Source organism: Gavialis gangeticus, unplaced genomic scaffold (assembly GCF_001723915.1).
Source record: "Gavialis gangeticus isolate Ggan-Ray unplaced genomic scaffold, GavGan_comp1, whole genome shotgun sequence".
In the NCBI taxonomy this organism is placed as follows: Eukaryota; Metazoa; Chordata; order Crocodylia; family Gavialidae; genus Gavialis; species Gavialis gangeticus.
Genome location: NW_017729032.1, coordinates 248,464,244 through 248,483,445, shown reverse-complemented (window position 1 = coordinate 248,483,445; position 19,202 = coordinate 248,464,244). Strand labels below are relative to the sequence as shown.

At 39.8% G+C, this 19,202-nt stretch overlaps 1 protein-coding gene across 2 annotated transcripts in view; it reads right to left on the bottom strand.

The window, feature by feature from the left end:
* The window catches only part of POU2F1 (POU class 2 homeobox 1), a 64,477-nt gene extending 45,946 nt beyond the window's left edge, over nucleotides 1–18,531 (bottom strand). Inside the window, exons 1-5 of one of the 2 annotated variants that reach the window (XM_019525712.1) lie at nucleotides 18,466–18,531; nucleotides 7,436–7,536; nucleotides 3,855–3,908; nucleotides 2,098–2,217; nucleotides 223–402 (exon numbers count right to left, since the gene is read on the bottom strand). In XM_019525712.1, coding sequence (XP_019381257.1) covers nucleotides 223–402; nucleotides 2,098–2,217; nucleotides 3,855–3,908; nucleotides 7,436–7,536; nucleotides 18,466–18,523 — 513 coding nt within the window. In that variant the 5' untranslated portion in view covers nucleotides 18,524–18,531. The remainder of the gene's footprint in view (nucleotides 1–222; nucleotides 403–2,097; nucleotides 2,218–3,854; nucleotides 3,909–7,435; nucleotides 7,537–18,465) is intronic. The other variant, XM_019525713.1, reaches the window with a different exon arrangement.
* Nucleotides 18,532–19,202: the final 671 nt, after the last annotated feature.

Genomic DNA, 19,202 nt, shown 5'->3' with positions numbered 1-19,202 from the left:
TTTTTTTTTTTTTTTTTTTTTTTTTTTTTATTACTCTTGAACTTCATCACAGAGGTGAGCATTCCAAAGATTTGGGAGGCTGGCAATACAGATGCCTTAATCCCACAAAAAAAATGTGAGTGGTGGCTGAATGTTTCCAAAGAACAAGCAGATTTCTGCTCAGGCTCTATGGGATCAGGCCTTCACATTGAACCCTCAACCCTCTCAAGCCCCAGCGCTCACCTGTGTAATCTGTAATGGCTGAGATAGAGGGATCTGTGTCATCGGCGTCGCAGCAGAGGCCGAGATGGTGGCGCCTGCAGCGCTGTGCTGCTGACTGGCTGAATGCTGCACTGCAGCCGCCAGCAACTGTGCCTGCGCCTGTTGTAGTAATAACTGCTGCTGGGCTGGCGTCAAGGTGAGCTAAAAACAATTAGAACAAACAACCATTAATAGTGAGAAAAGCTGTTCCAGTTACAAACTACCAGCTATTTATCCACTAATGACTTTGGCCAACCCTACATAAGGACAGCTGCCTACTCAACATATTATAGGCTTCTACCTACAGCACGTGTGACATGGCAGAAGCATCTGAACTTGGATTGGGACCTGGAGAACCACGCTAGCTTCTCCACAGCTCTACTTCAAGATTCATGCAAAAAGTAATTAACTAGCAAGCCAAAAGGGGAAAAAATAAGCACTGACAGGATTTGAAAGGAAATTTACACCCAACAGAACAGCAAGTGATTAGCCAGATGAATGAAAAGCAGGAATGCTGGCCATGGCTACTGAACAAACTGATAACACCCCAGCTGCCACACATTAGCATGAATCCCTGCCATATTCCATCATTTCCATTATGCCCCAAGATATAAGTAAAGAACATGAGCTCCATTTGTTTCTCTCCAAGTCTCCCCATCTGCTTTTTAAAAAAAAAAATAGAATAGAGTTGGCAAGTTTACATCTCTTCCCTTTTCCAAACACATATTATCTCTATGAAACAGGTGGTGACAGTCTCTCCTTTACATGTAAATGAATCAAGATGTCCACATTTACTGCAATCCCCAGCTACACAGATCTGGAATCCTGAATGTCTCACTACTGCAGACATTCGTTAGGCAAAACAAAAACAGCTTGTTCTCTTTCACCATATATGTTTTTGTTGTTGTTAAAAAGAAACATTTAAAAATGGCAAAAATAAAAATTATACTAAATTAACACAACTTTTTAAATTTGGATGCCAATTTGCACAAGTAGTCTTTGTATCTTTGATTACAATTAGCAGTGAAACCCTCAGAGCATCTCAAATGTGCAGGTAACGGCACCCAACACTTTAAAATCAAAGATCTAATGCAATGACAGAATAACCCCTTAATCCTTCATTCATGCCTTCAACTGCAGACCTGATGAAATGGAAATAAACTCTCTAAGCAAGCCATTCCACTCCTAAATTTGGATTAAATCCATTTATGACGTTATTGGGATTGTAATAATTTAGCAAGCACCATAGACCTTTAATAACCAACACCTTCCATTTTCTTTGTCCCTCCAAACATTGCCATAATAAAGAAATAGAAATCTCAAAATTGATAGGTTAAGGCTGGAGGGGATTGGTGCAGATGTTCAGAGACTACTTTTTACTGTGGCTTTTGCAAAACAACTGAAAAGTAGGGGATCTAAAATTGTAATTGTTGCCATCACTTTCTGCTTATCAGATATACTCCTTTTTTGACCAAGGGTTTCAGTCTCAGGCTCATATCTGATGATGCAATTAGGTCAAAATACTAAATTTTTTATATCCACTTCTACAAAACTACCTAATGTCATGGTTTTGATTTCGTTGCAGGATCAAGAACTATATTATTCTGATACAAATAATCTGCAGGAAACCCACAAAAATATTACTTACAGAGCTGGCTTTTGGGAACAAAACATTCTCTGGTTCCCCCTGCCACCCAAGTTTTCCCCAGGTCAAAGTCCCTGTTTTAATAAAGTGATAGTAACCCCAGATAGTCACTCTACTGCTGTTTGGTTTGGTGTGCAATTCTAATTGGATGGTGAACAACAGCAGTGTTGCTGGACAGGAGGCTTACTACAATTCCCTCGGGTAAATCTTACCCCGGTGATCTGTCCTCCGGCCAGCATGAGCTGGGTCTGGGGTATGGCCGCCTGCACTGAAGGCTGCTGGGAAGGCTGGCTTGGCTGCTGGGAGTCCCCAGATTCTTCATTAGATTTAGACTAGGAAAAAAATATATATAACTCTTTATAGTGTAAAACAGATGTTAATGTGTAAACTGCGATCTCTATTCTGTGCATTGCATATCTTTCATCTGCATTCAAAAAGCCCTTGGGTTTATTTTAAGAGTGGGTTAAGCAACAGCTCTGTGTGCCCACCATGTCAGCTATCATTGCTGTAACATGTCTGTAGCTAATGCAGTTTAGGGCTCAAACAAAACAAAAAGACACCCAGTCTTTTGTACCTCAACATGAAATATTTTCAAATCTCATTTTATTTGCTGCAGCACCACTGAAGCTGAGGTTACTTTTACTATAAAGAGGAAAAAAATTGCCTACCACAAAGCACTTAAAATTATTCACAGTCTAAAATCCCAAACAATGGAACAAGGGAGGGGAGGGAGTATTTTTTCTTTTTATATAACTGCATCTAGTACCTCAAGTCCTCTGGACAGCCAGCATTGTGAGGACTGCTTTGAGATGCCCTCACATTTAATTATGTCCAGCAAAAATCCCAATGCATATACTGTGTTTAAATAATAGAAATATACCATTTATGTAGTGAAGCATGATTTTACTTAAAACAGTTTTTATTTCTTTTTAAACAGAGAAGAAAATACTGCAGACATGAAGGAGGAAATGCAGGAGAGTGCATGAAAAGGAAAGAGAGGGTGTTATGGTAATTAAAACTGGTTATGCAGAGCATTAAAATTCTGCATAGATTTGCATATTTTCCACCACCTGTTTTGGGGACTGCAGAGCAGGCTAATTAACATAAAGGCTCTGATTAATTCTGCCAGTCATTGAGAGATAATTACAGTGCAGGACTGTAAACATTCGGAGCTAGAGATACAGCCTGTTTGCCAACATCTCTCTTAGGGATGGAAGTTTACCATGGCAACCAAGGCAATTTTCTGCCTCCTTTCTCTTAGAAAGGAAGGTCAGTATATCTCCTTTTTTCCAAATTGTTATCATGTCTAACTGGGCCTACATTCTGCTAGGTTTCATAAAATGCACTGTCCAAGTTCTTTAGTTCCTAGTAATACTGAAACCAGTTTTCAGTAAAACCAATCTCGCTACCCCCTTAATACTGTATTGAAAGGAAGTGTCCCTTTGATTTAAATACTCTGAAGATTATCATAAAAAGTTTGAATACTTTGCTATACCATAGAGATCAATGAACAACAAGTAACCCAGCCTATTTTCAAATTACTGAGCATAATTGATTAGATTCTGTCAGGTATGCAAGTGATCCACACCAGCCTCATTAGCAATCAGTGCTACATTAATAATCCTGTGTTCAGCTTCCACAAATAAAAAGATATCTTGTAAAGTAATCCACATTTAAAAAGCAGGCCGAAAATGGAAGAACGTGTCAGATTAGAGAGTTCTGTACTGAACATGAGACCTGTAACAAATCACCCACTAATTTGATACAATTATTAGCACCAGTATATTGCACAACTCCCATTGCTGACTGCTGACTAGCACCTATCTCTGCTCTGGAGCTACTACCACCCTTCACCTTTATGGACCCAACCATGTAATTAGAATATGACAGATCATGGCCTGAAAGCTACTTCTGATGGAAAAGACACTTGTTTGGGCAGAAGATGGAAGGAGGAAGAAGCAGTCCTTACCTGTACATTTAAGGACTGAGCAGCAGCCTGTAAACTTGTTCCAGCGAGCTGGACCTACAACACAGTGCAAAGAATGGAGGTGAAGTAAAGTAATGGTTATATCAAGATCCGAAAGATAAAACACCAATCCCCTCAAGCTTTCTGCCGTAACTTGATGCAGGGGTAGTGCTCAGAATGATTAGAGACAAGTCCATATGGACCTTGCACAGTGTTATCTGTCCACCTCTCGCTGAAGACATCCTGTTGGTCTAGGACAGTGATCCTCAACCAGGGTGATGTGGGATCCTGGGGTGCCATGAGATCCTTTCTAGGGAGTTATGCAAATATCTCACAATTCACAGGATAAATCCAGAGATTTTAAATAGAAATCCATAGAGCCAAAAGCACTCCGACCTTTTGTGGCCTTTGAGTGCTTTGGAACAGAAAAATTGTGGAATCATTTTCCCATAGTCAAAAAATTAGTGAAAGCTATGAGCTGGCATTTTCTGTGGGTTGCCTCGAGACTAAGAAAAGTGAGAATCACTGGTCTAGGATCTGTGGGTGTTAACCTAAAATTAATCAGAAGTGGAACACTTTTGGGTGGGTGGGATCTCTATCATCATTTCCATGAGCCAGTTTCCTAGGTTTAAACAAACAAAAACCAAAAGACAAAACAAAATTCTATTCCCCATCTTCTTAATGACAGCCCAGGTGCTACCTCAAAACGCACAGCATTCACCACCTTCCTTGTGCAATACAATGGGAACTACACACACCGGGAAGGGCGGGGGGAAACACACCTCACAAAGCATGAATACTGTCCCCATACATCAATTCATTCAAGCACTCTCAACCATCTTCAGTCACTACAAGAGGGAAGTGCATACAAAAGGAGACTGTACCTTTAGTTAGGCTGCATCGACTCAAGTGTACTAATAAATTCAAACTGAATTTTTTTGATTGATAACCTGATTCAAAGGTGTTGCAAAGAAACTACTGAAATTGAAAAGCAGTATGGCAGAATTTGGGATTCTTAAGGAGCATTAGAGAGAAAAATGCTACAAAACAGGAGCTTCTCTTCTGTTATTAATATGTATATGCACATGCTGCAGCTAGCTTCAACAAACCTCTTCATGTTACCATCATTGGCATCATTGTTACTACAGTGGCAATCTTATGTAATTGCCTATTCTTTCAAAGGTAAGGGCTATAGCTTGTAGGCGTTCCATCACTGCCCATGCTTCGGGGGGAAATGCATATATATTCCCCCCAAGCTATATACATATACACACACACACACACACATATTACTGCTTTACTGGGAACCAGGAAACACACGAGGACAAGAAAAACAAATCATCAAATGTGGCACGATGCCTTTATGAAAAGGAATATACACCCTCACGTGGAGATGCATTACTTAAGGGAGCCCCAACATATCTATAACTATGCTTGCTTTCCCCTTGCCCTACAGGGGTTGGAGGTTTTTTTCTCAAAGCCAAGCACAGGAATTGAATAACTTATTTCACCAAGTGGAAACTCTAACTTCATAGCTGTGTTTTGAAACACTTCTTACCTTTCTGGGTAAGATTCGACAAGCTTTTTTACCACCAAGACAACATCCTCAAAAGAGCTCCTCTTTTTCACATACTGCTGAAACTGAATTGAGTTTGCCAGAATTTGTGTTCTGAGATTTTTATATTAATTAATAAAGGAGAATAGTTCACTGTCAAAATGAAAAATGGATGTCCTAGAATACAGCTCAGGAATAATTATTAAAAGGGTGACCTTACAGATATAGGCATTGCATGCAGTCAATACACACCTGAAAAGACCTTTAAACCAAATACTGGGCCCTCCTTTCCTATCAGACACATTTTCTGATTAGAATATTACATTACATTGTTTCCGAATGGTGCCTCAGTTTTTACTGAGACTGATTTTGGTTTTTATCACTAAGAACTGCCACACTGGAATAGAACAACAGCTCATCTATTGTGAGAGCAAGTCTAACAATGGCCACCAGCACAGGAACCACAAGGCTTAGAAACTTCTTGAAGGTAGAGATTCAAGAGGTACAGCAATGTTCATCAGATAAGAAATTAAGGTCCTAGCAACTTTTTAAATAGTTTGCAGGGCAAAGGGATAAAAATATTGTACTGATCATAACTACCATCTAGGGTAAAACCACATCACAATGCATACTAGAACAAACTTGGTTGAAAATGCAAAGCCTTTCAGAGCTCTTCTAGCTGTGCATCTACCATGAAGACAGTCATATTGCCACAAACATGCCTAGGGGTGTGATAAAGGTGTTTTAAAGCAGCATATTAGTTCAACATACTCAGTGTCACTCCACATTTCCATGTAAACCTCATCCACTGGAAATTTATAATTACATGACCAAAAATGTTGAATGCTCAGTACAATAAAATGGCACCTCTAGGCTCTTAAAAAGTAAGTATAAAAGCCTTAGTACCTCAATTATATCACAATAACTGTGTAACCTCAGACCTTGAACACTCAGGGTCAGCCAATTAGCAACAGTATTTTTAAGTTTAAACTTGGTGCCAAGAAAGAGAAAGAAATTAGGACATTTGTTTTCATACCTCAAGTGTGATCAGACAGACACAAAGCAGTCCCCCCTCCTACTTGCCTTCACCCAGGGATGCCCCATTTCCCTTCAGTCTGCATCTGAAGTTCAGCTTTGATTCTCTAAGTATATCAGCAGTAGAGAGGAGGCAAGGAGAAGCCTGACTATCCTACAGCAGAACATCCCCAAGAAATAAATCTCTCTAAAACAAAAAATCATTCCCACAATGTATAGAGATAGGTATGGTTGCCTAATGTCATCATTTCATGTTTTTAGTTGGCATGTAGGAAGTTGCATCAGGATTGGGAGCCACCAGCAGTGCAACAAGGCACAGGGTGATCGGGCCCCAAGCCCCAAGGGCCAACTTAGAAGTGCAAGAATGGCAGCCATTGCTATTCCAGGTGGCCTAGCCCTTGCCAACCCTGCTGCCCATTACACAGACGCTAGCAGCTATGTCTCTGGAATCCATCACTGCTCTCTCTACCACTCATCTCTTCTTACCTAGATAGTGAGAAATTTCAGGGCCATGTTGAGGCAGCTTCTAAGTATAATTCTTTAAAAGAAGACCAAACCGGGCCTTGTCTTTAGGATAAAGAACAGACCATTGGGGTTTACTGTTCACATCTTCCTTGGAAAAAATTTCCTTCATGTCGCAAGCATGTAGAGTATTTACTTCTCACTTCCTCCCAAGAATATTGAAAGAACTATTAAAGTCAGACAGTATTTTAATTATGTCCTGGCACCCTGTGACAGCAACTGTTTTCCAGGAGTAGCCAAAATATTGAATATGTGGGCTACAGATCAGTACAATGAGGTGACTGCCCCCCACAATTAGAAAGGAGAAAAAAAAATCACATATTGTGCTTGGGCTGAATGACTCAAACCCCCTCAGAATCCCCTTTTTATTCATTGATACAAATCATGGCAATGATGAAGAAAAGAAAAGCAAGTCCATTTTCCATCTGTCTCCTCCCCAAATCTCCTCCAAGTTAGTAGGCGACAGTCTTACCTGATGAAGGTGTCCAAGGAAGGCCTGGGCCTGGGCTGTCGAGATTGCCCCTCCAACAGGCACAGGCTGCTTCTGAAAGTCCAGGCCATTTGTTTGCGTGCCTGAAGACGCAGAAAAAGATATGACAAACTATTCAGTAGGACTTTTGAAAACCAGCCTTCAGAGACCATTTGATTTACAGGTCCTTTGGTCTCCTACTTTTCTGGACTAGAATTTAGTGACATGCCCTCCAATACCAAGAGCAGCTCAAGTCTTTCCTGAAATAACAGAGGTACCATCATTACCAGACATTGATTTACAGCATGTGCCAGCTGAACCAGAGCAGCTTCACAGCCCTTCAACACCATATTCTATGCAATACTGTTCTAGTAATCTTGTGCACATCACAGCACTCTTGGTGCTGACAATGGTCTGATACCAGACACACTGCATATTGCTAGGGTTCAGCTCTTACTTCAGTTTTACATGTATGCTTTGCCTAATAGCTTGCTCTTGAGAACAGTTCTTAAATTCAGACTTCTGGGAAGAACAAGGTTTACAGTAGAAAGAATGTTTGCTTTCTTACCAAGAGGACAGAGCAAAAGAGAAGGAAGTCGCAGGTAAATGCAAAAGCTATGTATGAAAGAGAAGAGGGGTCATAATTCAGCTTTCTTTTAGATAACTACATTCCAGGGATTGTACAGAGATAGAACAAGAGCAATTATTTTTCATCTACTTTGAAATAATCCAGGTATAATGGTTTCTCTGCAATTTCTCTTTTCCCCAGAAGGCCTGGAAAAAAATGAAAAACCCAAGAGCTAACCCTGATGCATCCCAGTGAGAGAAATGAGATGATCAGAAACTGTTCCCCACAACAGATCAAAGATTTCTCTTTTGCCAAGAACTATATAGTCTTAGAAAACATTTCTTTATGCTGAAGAAAGATGTCAGAATTAACATTACCAGCTACTGTTTTGGTGCACTGATAATGCTGTTGCTATCTTTATTGCAACTTTGCCTTTGAATTTGTTAGTCACTGTGGCTAGGGACAAACATTACACGTAAACCAGATTAAGTGATCATCAGAAACTAGTTTAAACCTGTAACAGAACAGATGTTCAATGCACATAAACCAGTTTGAAAATGGCTGAAACTGGTTTGAGATAAACGCGGTTAAATGTAGTATCAGACTTAACTAACCTGGGGGCAAACTGGTTTATGCAATGTCTGTCCCAGCCCCCTTGCTGGTTTAAGTTAAATCAGACACCTCCAGCATCCTGGCATGCTCTCTGGGCTGGGATCTCTGCTCCACAAAAGAGCTTCTCCCCTCTGCTCCCTGGCTGCAGCTCCAGCAGAGACTTGCAGGCTGCTCCCTCCCCTCCCCCTCATCACCGTCCCAAGCAGGAATTCCCCCCTCCCCTCTCTGCTTTGCTGAGAGGTGTCTGTGTATTAGCTAGCAGATCACATGCTGGCTCTGGTCCATGCTGTGATAGGCAGAATCAACAGCTGGTAATGTCCCTCCATTGTTTACCTAATGGGATGATAAACCCCACGTTAAGGGTGATAAACACTGTTATCAATTCTTTGCTCAGCTAGTCAGAGCGTCCTGCCAGGGCCTGGCCATGCCCCCTCCTCAGCTCAGTACTGTACAAGAGAAGGGAGGGCTGCTCTAGCACCCCGCAGCTTCTAGCCTGAGTCAGTACAGACATGTGCCTACATTTCTGGAATGAAAAGGGAATTTCTATCCATCTCCAAATCAGCTTAAGCTTTGTAGGTTAGACTAACCTGCAAAGATTGAATCAATTCAGGCTCAGGCTTTTTGAATGTCTGTCCCTAGTCTATGACATGAGAAATTTCTAGGTTTGAAAATAGCATTGTATTATCTGCTCTAGAAATTCTATCTAGCTAATATAAAAAGAAAAAGCATGCTTAGATTTTGATACAAGTTCCGTTAATCAGTATACCACTTCACATTATAATTGCTGTCAGGCTTTGCCCAACTGCAGTGGGCAGGCTGTACATGACTTTCCCTTCTATACTTTACCATGTAACCAGATTAAAAATTACAGGTATTGAATCTGCATTATCTAAGGAGTGAAAGAGGTACTGATGTTATACATGGGGACTTTGCCACCCCTTTTAAAACATAGGAAAGCAAACGTGTTTTATTTTCAGGAAAATCAAGGAGGCATTTATTTGATTGTTGGCCTATATGATCATGTGTTTTATACTGATGTTTTACCTTTATTAAATTATGATTGTACGCAGACCCTTTTAGTCACAAGATGAAAAGTTTTTCAGTACCCTCCTACAATACATCTAACAGGTTTCTTCTGTATGAAGTGATTTTAGGTTAATTTTCATTTCAATATTAATACTTTGGATAAGGTTGAGATTTAACATTTACCTTGATCTATATCCCAGAAAGCTGAAAACAAATTGGCCTACTACTCCCAGAAGTCCTTTCCTGCATTTATCAAACCACCATAAGCAACAACTTGAATGTAATATGCAATCCCAGAGAAAGCTATAGTAGACATTAAAGATGTAGACAATTATTATATGAATCTGTTTTACTGCACTTCATCAAAAGGTCTAAAAACAGCTTTAAAAAGTTGATCATTTTTTCATGGCTAGGAAAAAAAAAATAAGTACAGAAAGTAGTTCAAAATCACATAATAATTTGTGTTATAGAATCAAGTCTTCTGATTTGTATTCTGCTCTAGCCAACAGATGTGTAATCTCTCTACTTTGCATCTCTCTTCTCATACTAAACATAGATTAACATCAAATAATACTGAAAAACTGCAGTTGCAAGAAAATTACTGCAGTTGCAAGAAAATTGTGCATTTTGCAATGTTGTTCTTTTCTCTAGATTCAAACACTGCCAAAACGACGCTTTTTTAAAGCAACCTACTACATAGTAACCATGAAAGACCTGCATCAGAAAAATAATTTTCCAGCCAAATTGAAGCTATAAAAAGGTAAAAATAATACTATTACCAATTTAGAAAGCCCCGTGTATTATGTCCAGGTCTCCAGACATTGAAAAAATATTAATCCTTCTCAAATCATTTATTTCAAATCAGATTAAGTTTATAAACTATGGGCCTGATCCAAAGCAGTAGCTTTTAGATTAGCTTTTGGTCACTGGCTTGAATTAACTTGGGGTAGCTATGGAAAAAGATGTAGTTAAAAGGTACTAACATTAAGCATTACAGTCAAAATGAGCAACATGTTTTTAATGTGCACCTGGTCTCACTGCCCCCACCGTACAAACAGAATCTTTCCCTCTAAGCTCCTTTACAGACAGAAAGCTGTTGTAGGCTGGAGTCTGGCCTGCTTTTTAATTTTTTGGCATTTGTACCGTTTCATGTCCAGGGAGGACAGTTCCCAAAAAACTTGCGCATTCAATTAAAAACTATGTGCAACTGACCTGTAAACCTTCAAATCTCTGTCTTACAAATCTAACAAGGTGTGCAGGTGTTTGGCTTTGTTTTCCCCACCTTTTATTTTTATCTAAGCAAATTCAAAATCTTGTGTGCGCACTTTAGACAGTATGCTTTCTTGACTAACTCAGGGGGGTGCCTCTCCCTCCAGCCTAGATGATGGGACACGATTTCCAAGTTTCAATGCTTATGACAGCAGGGAGCAATCACCTGGTCTAAAAACAACCCAGCTGCACTCCCACAGAAAAGCATACAGGCCTGTAGCCATCTTTGTGCATGGTAGGTAGAGGCCTCCACTGATGTAGTGTGGTTCAACTGTCTCAGTTTGCTGCACTAAAGCCAGCAGTCCTGTAAGGCCAGAACTCTGTAGAAAAGTGGAAAGCGAGTAGGAGGGAACACTCCTGACAAATGGCTACTGTAATTAAACATTTTTTCTTCAAGGTATGCTCAATGTAGTGCCCCTTTTGCAAATCTAGCTAGCAATACACCCCCAGGAAAATGAGATGAGGCTTTCTAATTAACTCCTTCACAAGGAAAGCAGAAAACCCAGATGCTTTGAAAGACAACTGCTATGTACATGCTGCTGCAAGCTGCTACAGATTTTTAGGATGGAAATATTACAGAGCCATAGCATTACAGCTGTCTTGAGCCAAGGTAGAGTGAACCCAGCAGTTATTCCTAATGTCCACAGAAGGAGAGGGTTTCTCACGGGGATGTCCAAAAGTTCATGAAGGAGTTGGGGAGATGGGGCTGTGATTGGCAGGCATTTTGATTGGCAAAGGAGCATAGGCAGCATGAAGGGACCAAAGAGATCCATTCCTGATCGCTATATAAACTAAACATAGAAACCTGTGCTGCGTAAAGAGAAAGCAAGAGACTTGGCTCAGACAAACAACTATCATGCCTCTCGCGCCCAGATCCACAAGTGTGGGTGAGGGAACCTCTTGGTGACTCCATACCAGCCTGGTTTTCAGATGCTAACATGCCAGTGAACTAGGGATTGGGGCAAAGGCACACAATTCGAAGTGGCTACCTACCCCTTTCCACCATGCTCTTCCCTATATTCTCTTCCAATTTAAGCGGGTGGCCTATATTTTGAAGTAAAGTTTTAACAATCTGCTATGAATTCAGACGGCTTTCACCTTTTTGGATAATGATTACTTCCTGCACTACTACCACTGAATGTAGGCCATGCACAAATACAGACAGAAGTTGTACGGGTTAGTAGTTAAGTCACTTGACTGGACTTGGGACATCCAGATTCAGTTACCACCTCTGCCACAGCAGTTATTTACTTTCCCTTGTACCTCAGCTGCACACCTGTGAATGGATTCATACACTTTATTTCTCCCATTGTCCATCTTGTCTATTTAATGTCTAATTACCTGTTCCAAGCCACTACTGTTCTCTTCTTATGTACAGGTGCATTACCTAATATAACGGAGGATTAATATAGCTTTTTTGTGGTTATTTAAAAGAAACCCTAACCACTACCGTCCATGTAACAATTTGAGAAAAAGAGATCCAATATTATGCCATCCACCCATATTTTTCACATTTAACTTTCATATATGGGCCAGACTCCACCCCATTATGATGAGCTTAACATTCATTTTACTGAATACAGTACAAATATAGAGGGCAGACTTAAATATTCCATTCACAAAAATCTTGGATATACCACGTTGCAGAGAAGGGAATTAAATTTGCAGAATTTACTAGGTTTCTTGTTTATGTGATAATTAAAAAAAAGGGGGGGGATAGGATTATGTAATCAAACTCATATTTACAATGATGATGGGCAGGTATCATAGAATCTCACAAAATGAGGGCTGGAAGGGACCTCAGAAGGCCATCTAGTCCAACCCTGTGCTCAAAACAGGACCATCCCCAACTAGATCGAGGAACAGATAAAAGAAAGAAGGCATAAAGGAGCAGATAAAAGAAAATGAATTAACAGTTCTGTTTAAATATTTAGTTTTTACAGACTAAATCATATTCTTGTTTAATATCAATATATATTCATGACCTCTGTCAAATACCTTTCTCCATTTTTCCATCCTCCTCTCTTTAAAAAAACGTGCAACTGAAAACTCAGTCTTAGGAAATACAATATCAGAAAGCAGAGTGTTTCCTTCACAATGTTGCCTTCTTTTTTTGCTACCTGTACCAGTGTAAGTTATAATTTATTTTCTATGAAAGCAAGGATATAACTTCAGAAAACTCTCAAATGTTGTACTCATATGACTTATGAAAAAAACAACTAAATTAAAAGCAGAAATCTGGTGAACAAAATTGAACAGTTTGGGGGGAAAAAATCTCATCATCTATTCTGGACAAAAACAGAGGCTCCCAATTTACCCACAAGATACCTAGAAAGGGATTTCAGAGGAAATGCTCAAAGTCTTGTTCTTTTCCTTCTCCAGCAGACATCTCTGTTGCTTTGCTGGCTATCATTTGGATTTTGGGGGAGGGAAAGGTTAGAAAGAAGCATGCAGTTTGTCTGGGTAGCATGGACCAATACTGAGCATAAGTTCTATGCTTGCTGAATCTTGTAAAGGTCACTGTACTCTTCAAAGCCTGTACCTGAGACCATACTGCATGGGAGCTTCAAAAGCTACAATTTATTTTAAGCATCTGAGACTTTGGTCTTTGGGGTTTCACCAAAGTTTCAAAGGTTAAAGTTTTAAGTAAATTAATTTAATTTGTTTACTTTCTAACTTAGAAAATACTTCTCTCTTCCATGAACCTGGCTATTAAACTCATAACCCCTAAATGCAACTTGTAACAACTACATTTTTGCCTAGAATTACAAACTCAGCCAGATATAAACTGCATGTGACCTAGGTACTTGTATCATGAAATCTGCAAATCTGATCAGCTCATGGGAGTTTGCTATATGAATGATTCAGAGACAGAAACAGCAATGATTTGCTGTGGTTAGAGATCTGCCAGCACTGTATACATTGAAGACTCACAAGAGCTGCAAGCTCCACTGGGAAACCAGCAGAGTTCATAAATTCATTCTGGCCTGAAATAATAAAAACTCTTAGACTTGCATCTCCTAATCCAGCCTTAAGTCCCCAAAAAGAAATGGGTCACAAATATTAGTAGTTACTATCTTACTATCTCTACTGGATTGCAAGCATATATTTTTAAACAATGACCCTCCCCCTGAAAGATCATTACATTTTTTTGGTTTCTATCAGCTTGCCTACCAAGGCTGTAACATATACAAACCTAAAATGAATGACCATAAAAATTTTCAATATCTAGATATGATGCTTATGAAAGGTCCAAAAACATGCTGTAATACGATCCAAAAGTTTTAGCCTTGTACAGTACAGTAGTCCCACCACAAGAAAAGGAAAATGCAGATGCTAGCCCTATTGTTCCATAAAAAATAATCTATGAACATATTCATAAACTAGTAGGTTACATTAGGATGTAACCCTTCTAGTTGATGATCCATGACCTTCCATCTGTTCTACAACTGAGTTTAAGTATTACCGAAGAGGTGGGATAGTTATATGTGAAGATGGAAAGCTTCATGTAGGATCCAAATCTTCCTTTGTGACTCTAGGCAAAAAGGGCATCATCACTGCTCACAGTGGAAAATTACACTGAATGTAAAGTGAGACGGTAGTGCACCCCCTCCAGTAATTCCTATGGGATACTTCTAAGTTCTATTCTTCCACTGAAGGGCTGTGGTGTAGGCAGCAAGTTACTATGACAAAAGCAGAACACCAGTTTCTCCTTGGGGCTTTTATGCACCTGCAGGAATAGCATTTCTACATGAAAAAGGGAAAATTAGAAGCAGGATTCTTCTGAAAAGCCTACAGGATTCCAAAAGTGGTGCCGCCATTTGAAAGAGATGAGAGAGACAGAGTCCACTGAGGAGAGTCAAATGCATAACCAAATCATTATATAAAAAGAAAAAGAACAATCGGACACAGTCAGGCACTGTCACTGTGGAAGAGAAGTTACATAAACTGTGAATGCAGTACCAACAAAAGGGCTGGACCCAACGATCTAGCAAGGTCCCTTCCAGCCCTAAACTTCTGCGAATCTGTGTATGGACAGACAGGAGAAAAAACTTGAAAACTTTTTGACTAGCTCCACCTATTGGCAGGAAAACATCCTTCAATCTTACATTAGCACAGGGAACGTTTGGCTCTGGTTAACTGCGTTGTTATTAAAACCTTGCATACAGGACACAGAAATAACAGTTTAAAAACGCTGCGACTGCCAAAGAATTTCTAGAGTTAAAACTAAAGGAACTGTATTCTTAATAATGATCATTTAGAAAAGCATAGGAGAAAAAAGTTTTCCCCTCTACTGTTGCCACATCTATACAAGATGGTGACTACGTAATTGTTACGGCACAGTCACTTAGTACTTGAATAAATAAGTACTAAATGACTGAGCAGTAACAAGAGTTACTGTGCAGTAGCATCGCCAAACTGTTTTTTGGCAACGCTGATTGTGCAGCAGGTCATTACTACTGTGCAGTAGTGTCATGTCATGCTTCCTGCTATATAATGTTATTGTAATGAGTATATGCAGTAGTAATGAGCTACTGCGTAGTCAGCGTCTCGTGTAGATGTGGCCGTAAACTCAGATTTCTCAGAACAGTAAGCAGTAATTACTTGCAATTTAAAAATTTTCCCATCCAGCCAATAACCTGGACCCAGAGTAGAACTAATTCTCAATTATTTCATCCTATTCACTTCTCATTCAAAGTTCTCATTTCTGTTCCTCATTTCCAACAACAATCAGTGTGTTAAATAAATATAAACAGATCCCTTTCTGTCATCATCTATAGTCAAAAGTTTGAGGAATTCTTATATTAAGCATGTTAGGATCATGACAAACGCAAACAGAAAAAATCTATCACGTATAGTTAATAACTGAGAAACTTCTGCCAGCAACCCTACTTTTACCTTGCATACAAAGAACTGTATCAGAAGAACACCAAAGTTCCTCAAGTCAAACACCCAAGTCAGGAATCACCAGATTCACACTTGCCTGTTACATCTTAATTTGGCCTGTTTGTATGCATGCACGGTGATACAGCCTCTAATTACATTGTCACATATGTACACACCACACTGGATCATTCAACAAAAAGTAAAGATGGTGCAAATTTAAGGGAAAGTTGAAAATATTTTATTTTCTACTCATTGTTCAACATGTTGGCACAAGCATTACTTACTATACAGCATTCAAACTTTACTCTTAAGTAGTAATTATGACTGTTATTGTGAACTTATCTATGGAACCCACAATTGCAGTATTTAAATCGCTTTGCTAACATTTTTATACATCCTTGTGAAGAGATGATTTTACATGTGAAGACGCGAGACGCAACTAGATTATGGTCAGAAGTATCCACTGACTTTGGGTGCCCAATTTGACAAACCCAGGACTTTTTTCCCCCCCCAATGTACTTAGCATTATTACAGCACTTTTTATTCTCAAAACACAAATTCCATTGGCTTCAGCTGATGCTACACTCCATATTTCTGCACCTCTCAAGTTCGCAACTCGGAAAACAAGAAACACAGTTAGCAATGATGTGTAAAACATTTAGTTTAAGCAATTTGTGCAACGTGGTATGGAAGCTCTGGCAGAAACAGGGATAGAAACTAGAATCCAATACTCCAGGGGTGGCATTCAACTTCCTGATCTACAAGAATGTCCTCTTATTTCTAAACTCTCCTGTTTTTTTCACTCCACACATTCCATCTCCTCTAATTAAATGCGGTATTGGCCTGACAGGTAACAGACTTGTTCAATAGTCAAACCCCAAACCATTCAGTAGGGTGGAAGAAAATGTTTGTAGGCTGGATCATAATTCATACTAACAAAAGAGCTGAAACAAAGCCTGAATTAAAAGTTGCCCAGGCAACATTTCCTAAGTTCCAAGCATTTGACTGTATGACCTTATTTAACATTTTTATTTAATTTAAATTAAAATTTCCTAGGTTTTGGAAATGCATATTAGAAAAAACCCCTACAATTGTACTACAATATTGGTTCTCACATGTGTTGGAACCTTTATATCAACAATACAGAACTCTGCCATTTGAGCTAACAGAGTAAGTGAAAGAGCACGTAGTAGACTGTTAAACTCCATGCGGACCAGCAGTAGAGACATTTGAGACACCCTAAGAATGGATTTCACAGGTATTTGAAAAATAAGGAAAAACAGACTGAAATGCTGGGGACTTTTCTCAGGCTCCAGAAGGGAGTGTGCTCTAAGAGATGCACACTTCTGTGCCCATTCTGCTCCCTGTCCCAGACCTCTCAACCCCATCACTGGACTCCTTAGCAGTCCCATTCCTCTCCATGCACCCTCAAGCTGGTCATGGTCTCCACTCCACACGCTTTCGATATCAATCTCATTCTTCTTGGGAGAGTAACACTTAGTCACATCCCTTCTGATGCCCCATACACATCTCTTTCCCCCGCTACTACCAACCCCAGTCTCCTTGACCCCAACTCTTCCCCTGTCGATATCCTGTTCCCAGGCTACTTGCTTAGCCAGTCCCAGTTCTCCTCCATGTACCCTACTCCTTGTCTGACTGGTCTCCTCTGCCCCACCTCAAATCTCAGTTCTCTTTCTCCCTTTCACAACACTTACAACCTCTTCATTTTCTCTCCTGGTCCCAACCTGACCTGTTTGCTCACTCATTCCCAGCTCTGCCCCTAGCAGTCTGTGTCCCCTCTCCTCATTTGTAAAGAACTAGGGCTCAGCCATTTTTCCTCCCACATGTAAATCAGAGAGCTTCTGACTTTATACTATGTGGAAACAGGGGAAAGATGATAAATAGACTCTTTGCTTTCAGTTCTGATGCCTGCTCCCACAGCGCCTACAAGCAGCCAGAGGGAAATCCAGCTTTACTTTGGTGCCCCTTGGCTGAAGCATGCTCAGATACTCAGTGGGGATGGTGCACATGCAGCCCAGTGACACCCAGTAGTGGATGCAACAGATGAAGCATGCCCATTAGCTCAGTAGGGATGGTGCATGCAGTCCAGTCAATGAGGAGCTGTGAGGCTTAACATGGCCAGAGAAGATGAAATCTGAGATTTGAGCTGTGAAGCCCTATCAAACTCCTACTCACATTACACAAACTGCTATTTTCAAAAGTTTACAACTTGGCCAAATCTGCATGGATTTTCACAAGGATGGTAAAAGGTACTCTCTAACCCAAAGGCAATGTCACCCTTGCCAAATGTCAAATCTTCACTGTAGTACATGAGGGGCTTTAAAGGAAAGCTTTGGACAACTTTAATAACAGGCAATGTTACTAGCTCCTACTGTAATTCAGACACCATATTAGCAAGAGAAAAAATAGTTTGTAGGCTCATACTGTTAGTATGTGCAAGGAGAGATTTGCATAAACAAAAAGTTAAAAACCTACCATAAACTAGAAGAGGCAAGCAGGTATTCTTAAATCTATGAAAACATAAACCCTCTGATGAAGTATACCAAGAACAGTCCAAATGTATACTTTTAAAGAGTATTTCTCTGTTCTAAGGTCATCAAATTTCACCCACCAGAATTCTAGATCTGAACACAAAATGGTCATTTCTTACCTGTGTTCCCATCCCCACTCTCCATTGATGGTTTACTGGTTTCTGACGGATTGTTCATTCTTGAGTCTACAAACAGAGTGAGAAGAGATATGAAAAAAAAAACCAAAAACACCTTACTGACATCTTTTGTTTATGCAGAAGTACAGAATATCAGAAGCCAAATTTGCATACATGATGCCTTAATTCAAGCAAATCTCACGCACAAGCATGATTTAATTGGGGGTGGGACGCAATAGTATATTTTCCAATCAAGGACTTGGCCCTTATTTTAAAGATAAACAAACCTTATCACTCACATCCATAATACAATTAAGTGCAAGGGAAAGAACCTGCCATGGCAAGAGTTCAAAGAGGACTGGTAATTCCCAACATTGTGAAAACAGTTATAGGAAAAAAATCTCTGATGAAAAAAAACAGCCATTTAAAATTTAAATATCAAATTGTGCTGTTACCTCTATATCTCCTTTTCATAAATAAGAAAACTGTCATTTTAGGTAAGTTAGCAACTCAACTAGGCGAGTTCTGCATTTTTACTTGATAGGGATGGCCACTTGTGTTAAACTTATTATTTTTAAGTCTCCCACCATCCCTTTGGATGAATCTCTCAGTGTGCTCCCCTAATTTCAAAGCTTGTCAGTTTAATACAGTGCTTGCTGAGTGCCCTTCTAGATGAGAAGAGAGAATCTACTTTCCTCACATACTAACGGCTGCTCTCAGTATAGCATCACAACTCTAAC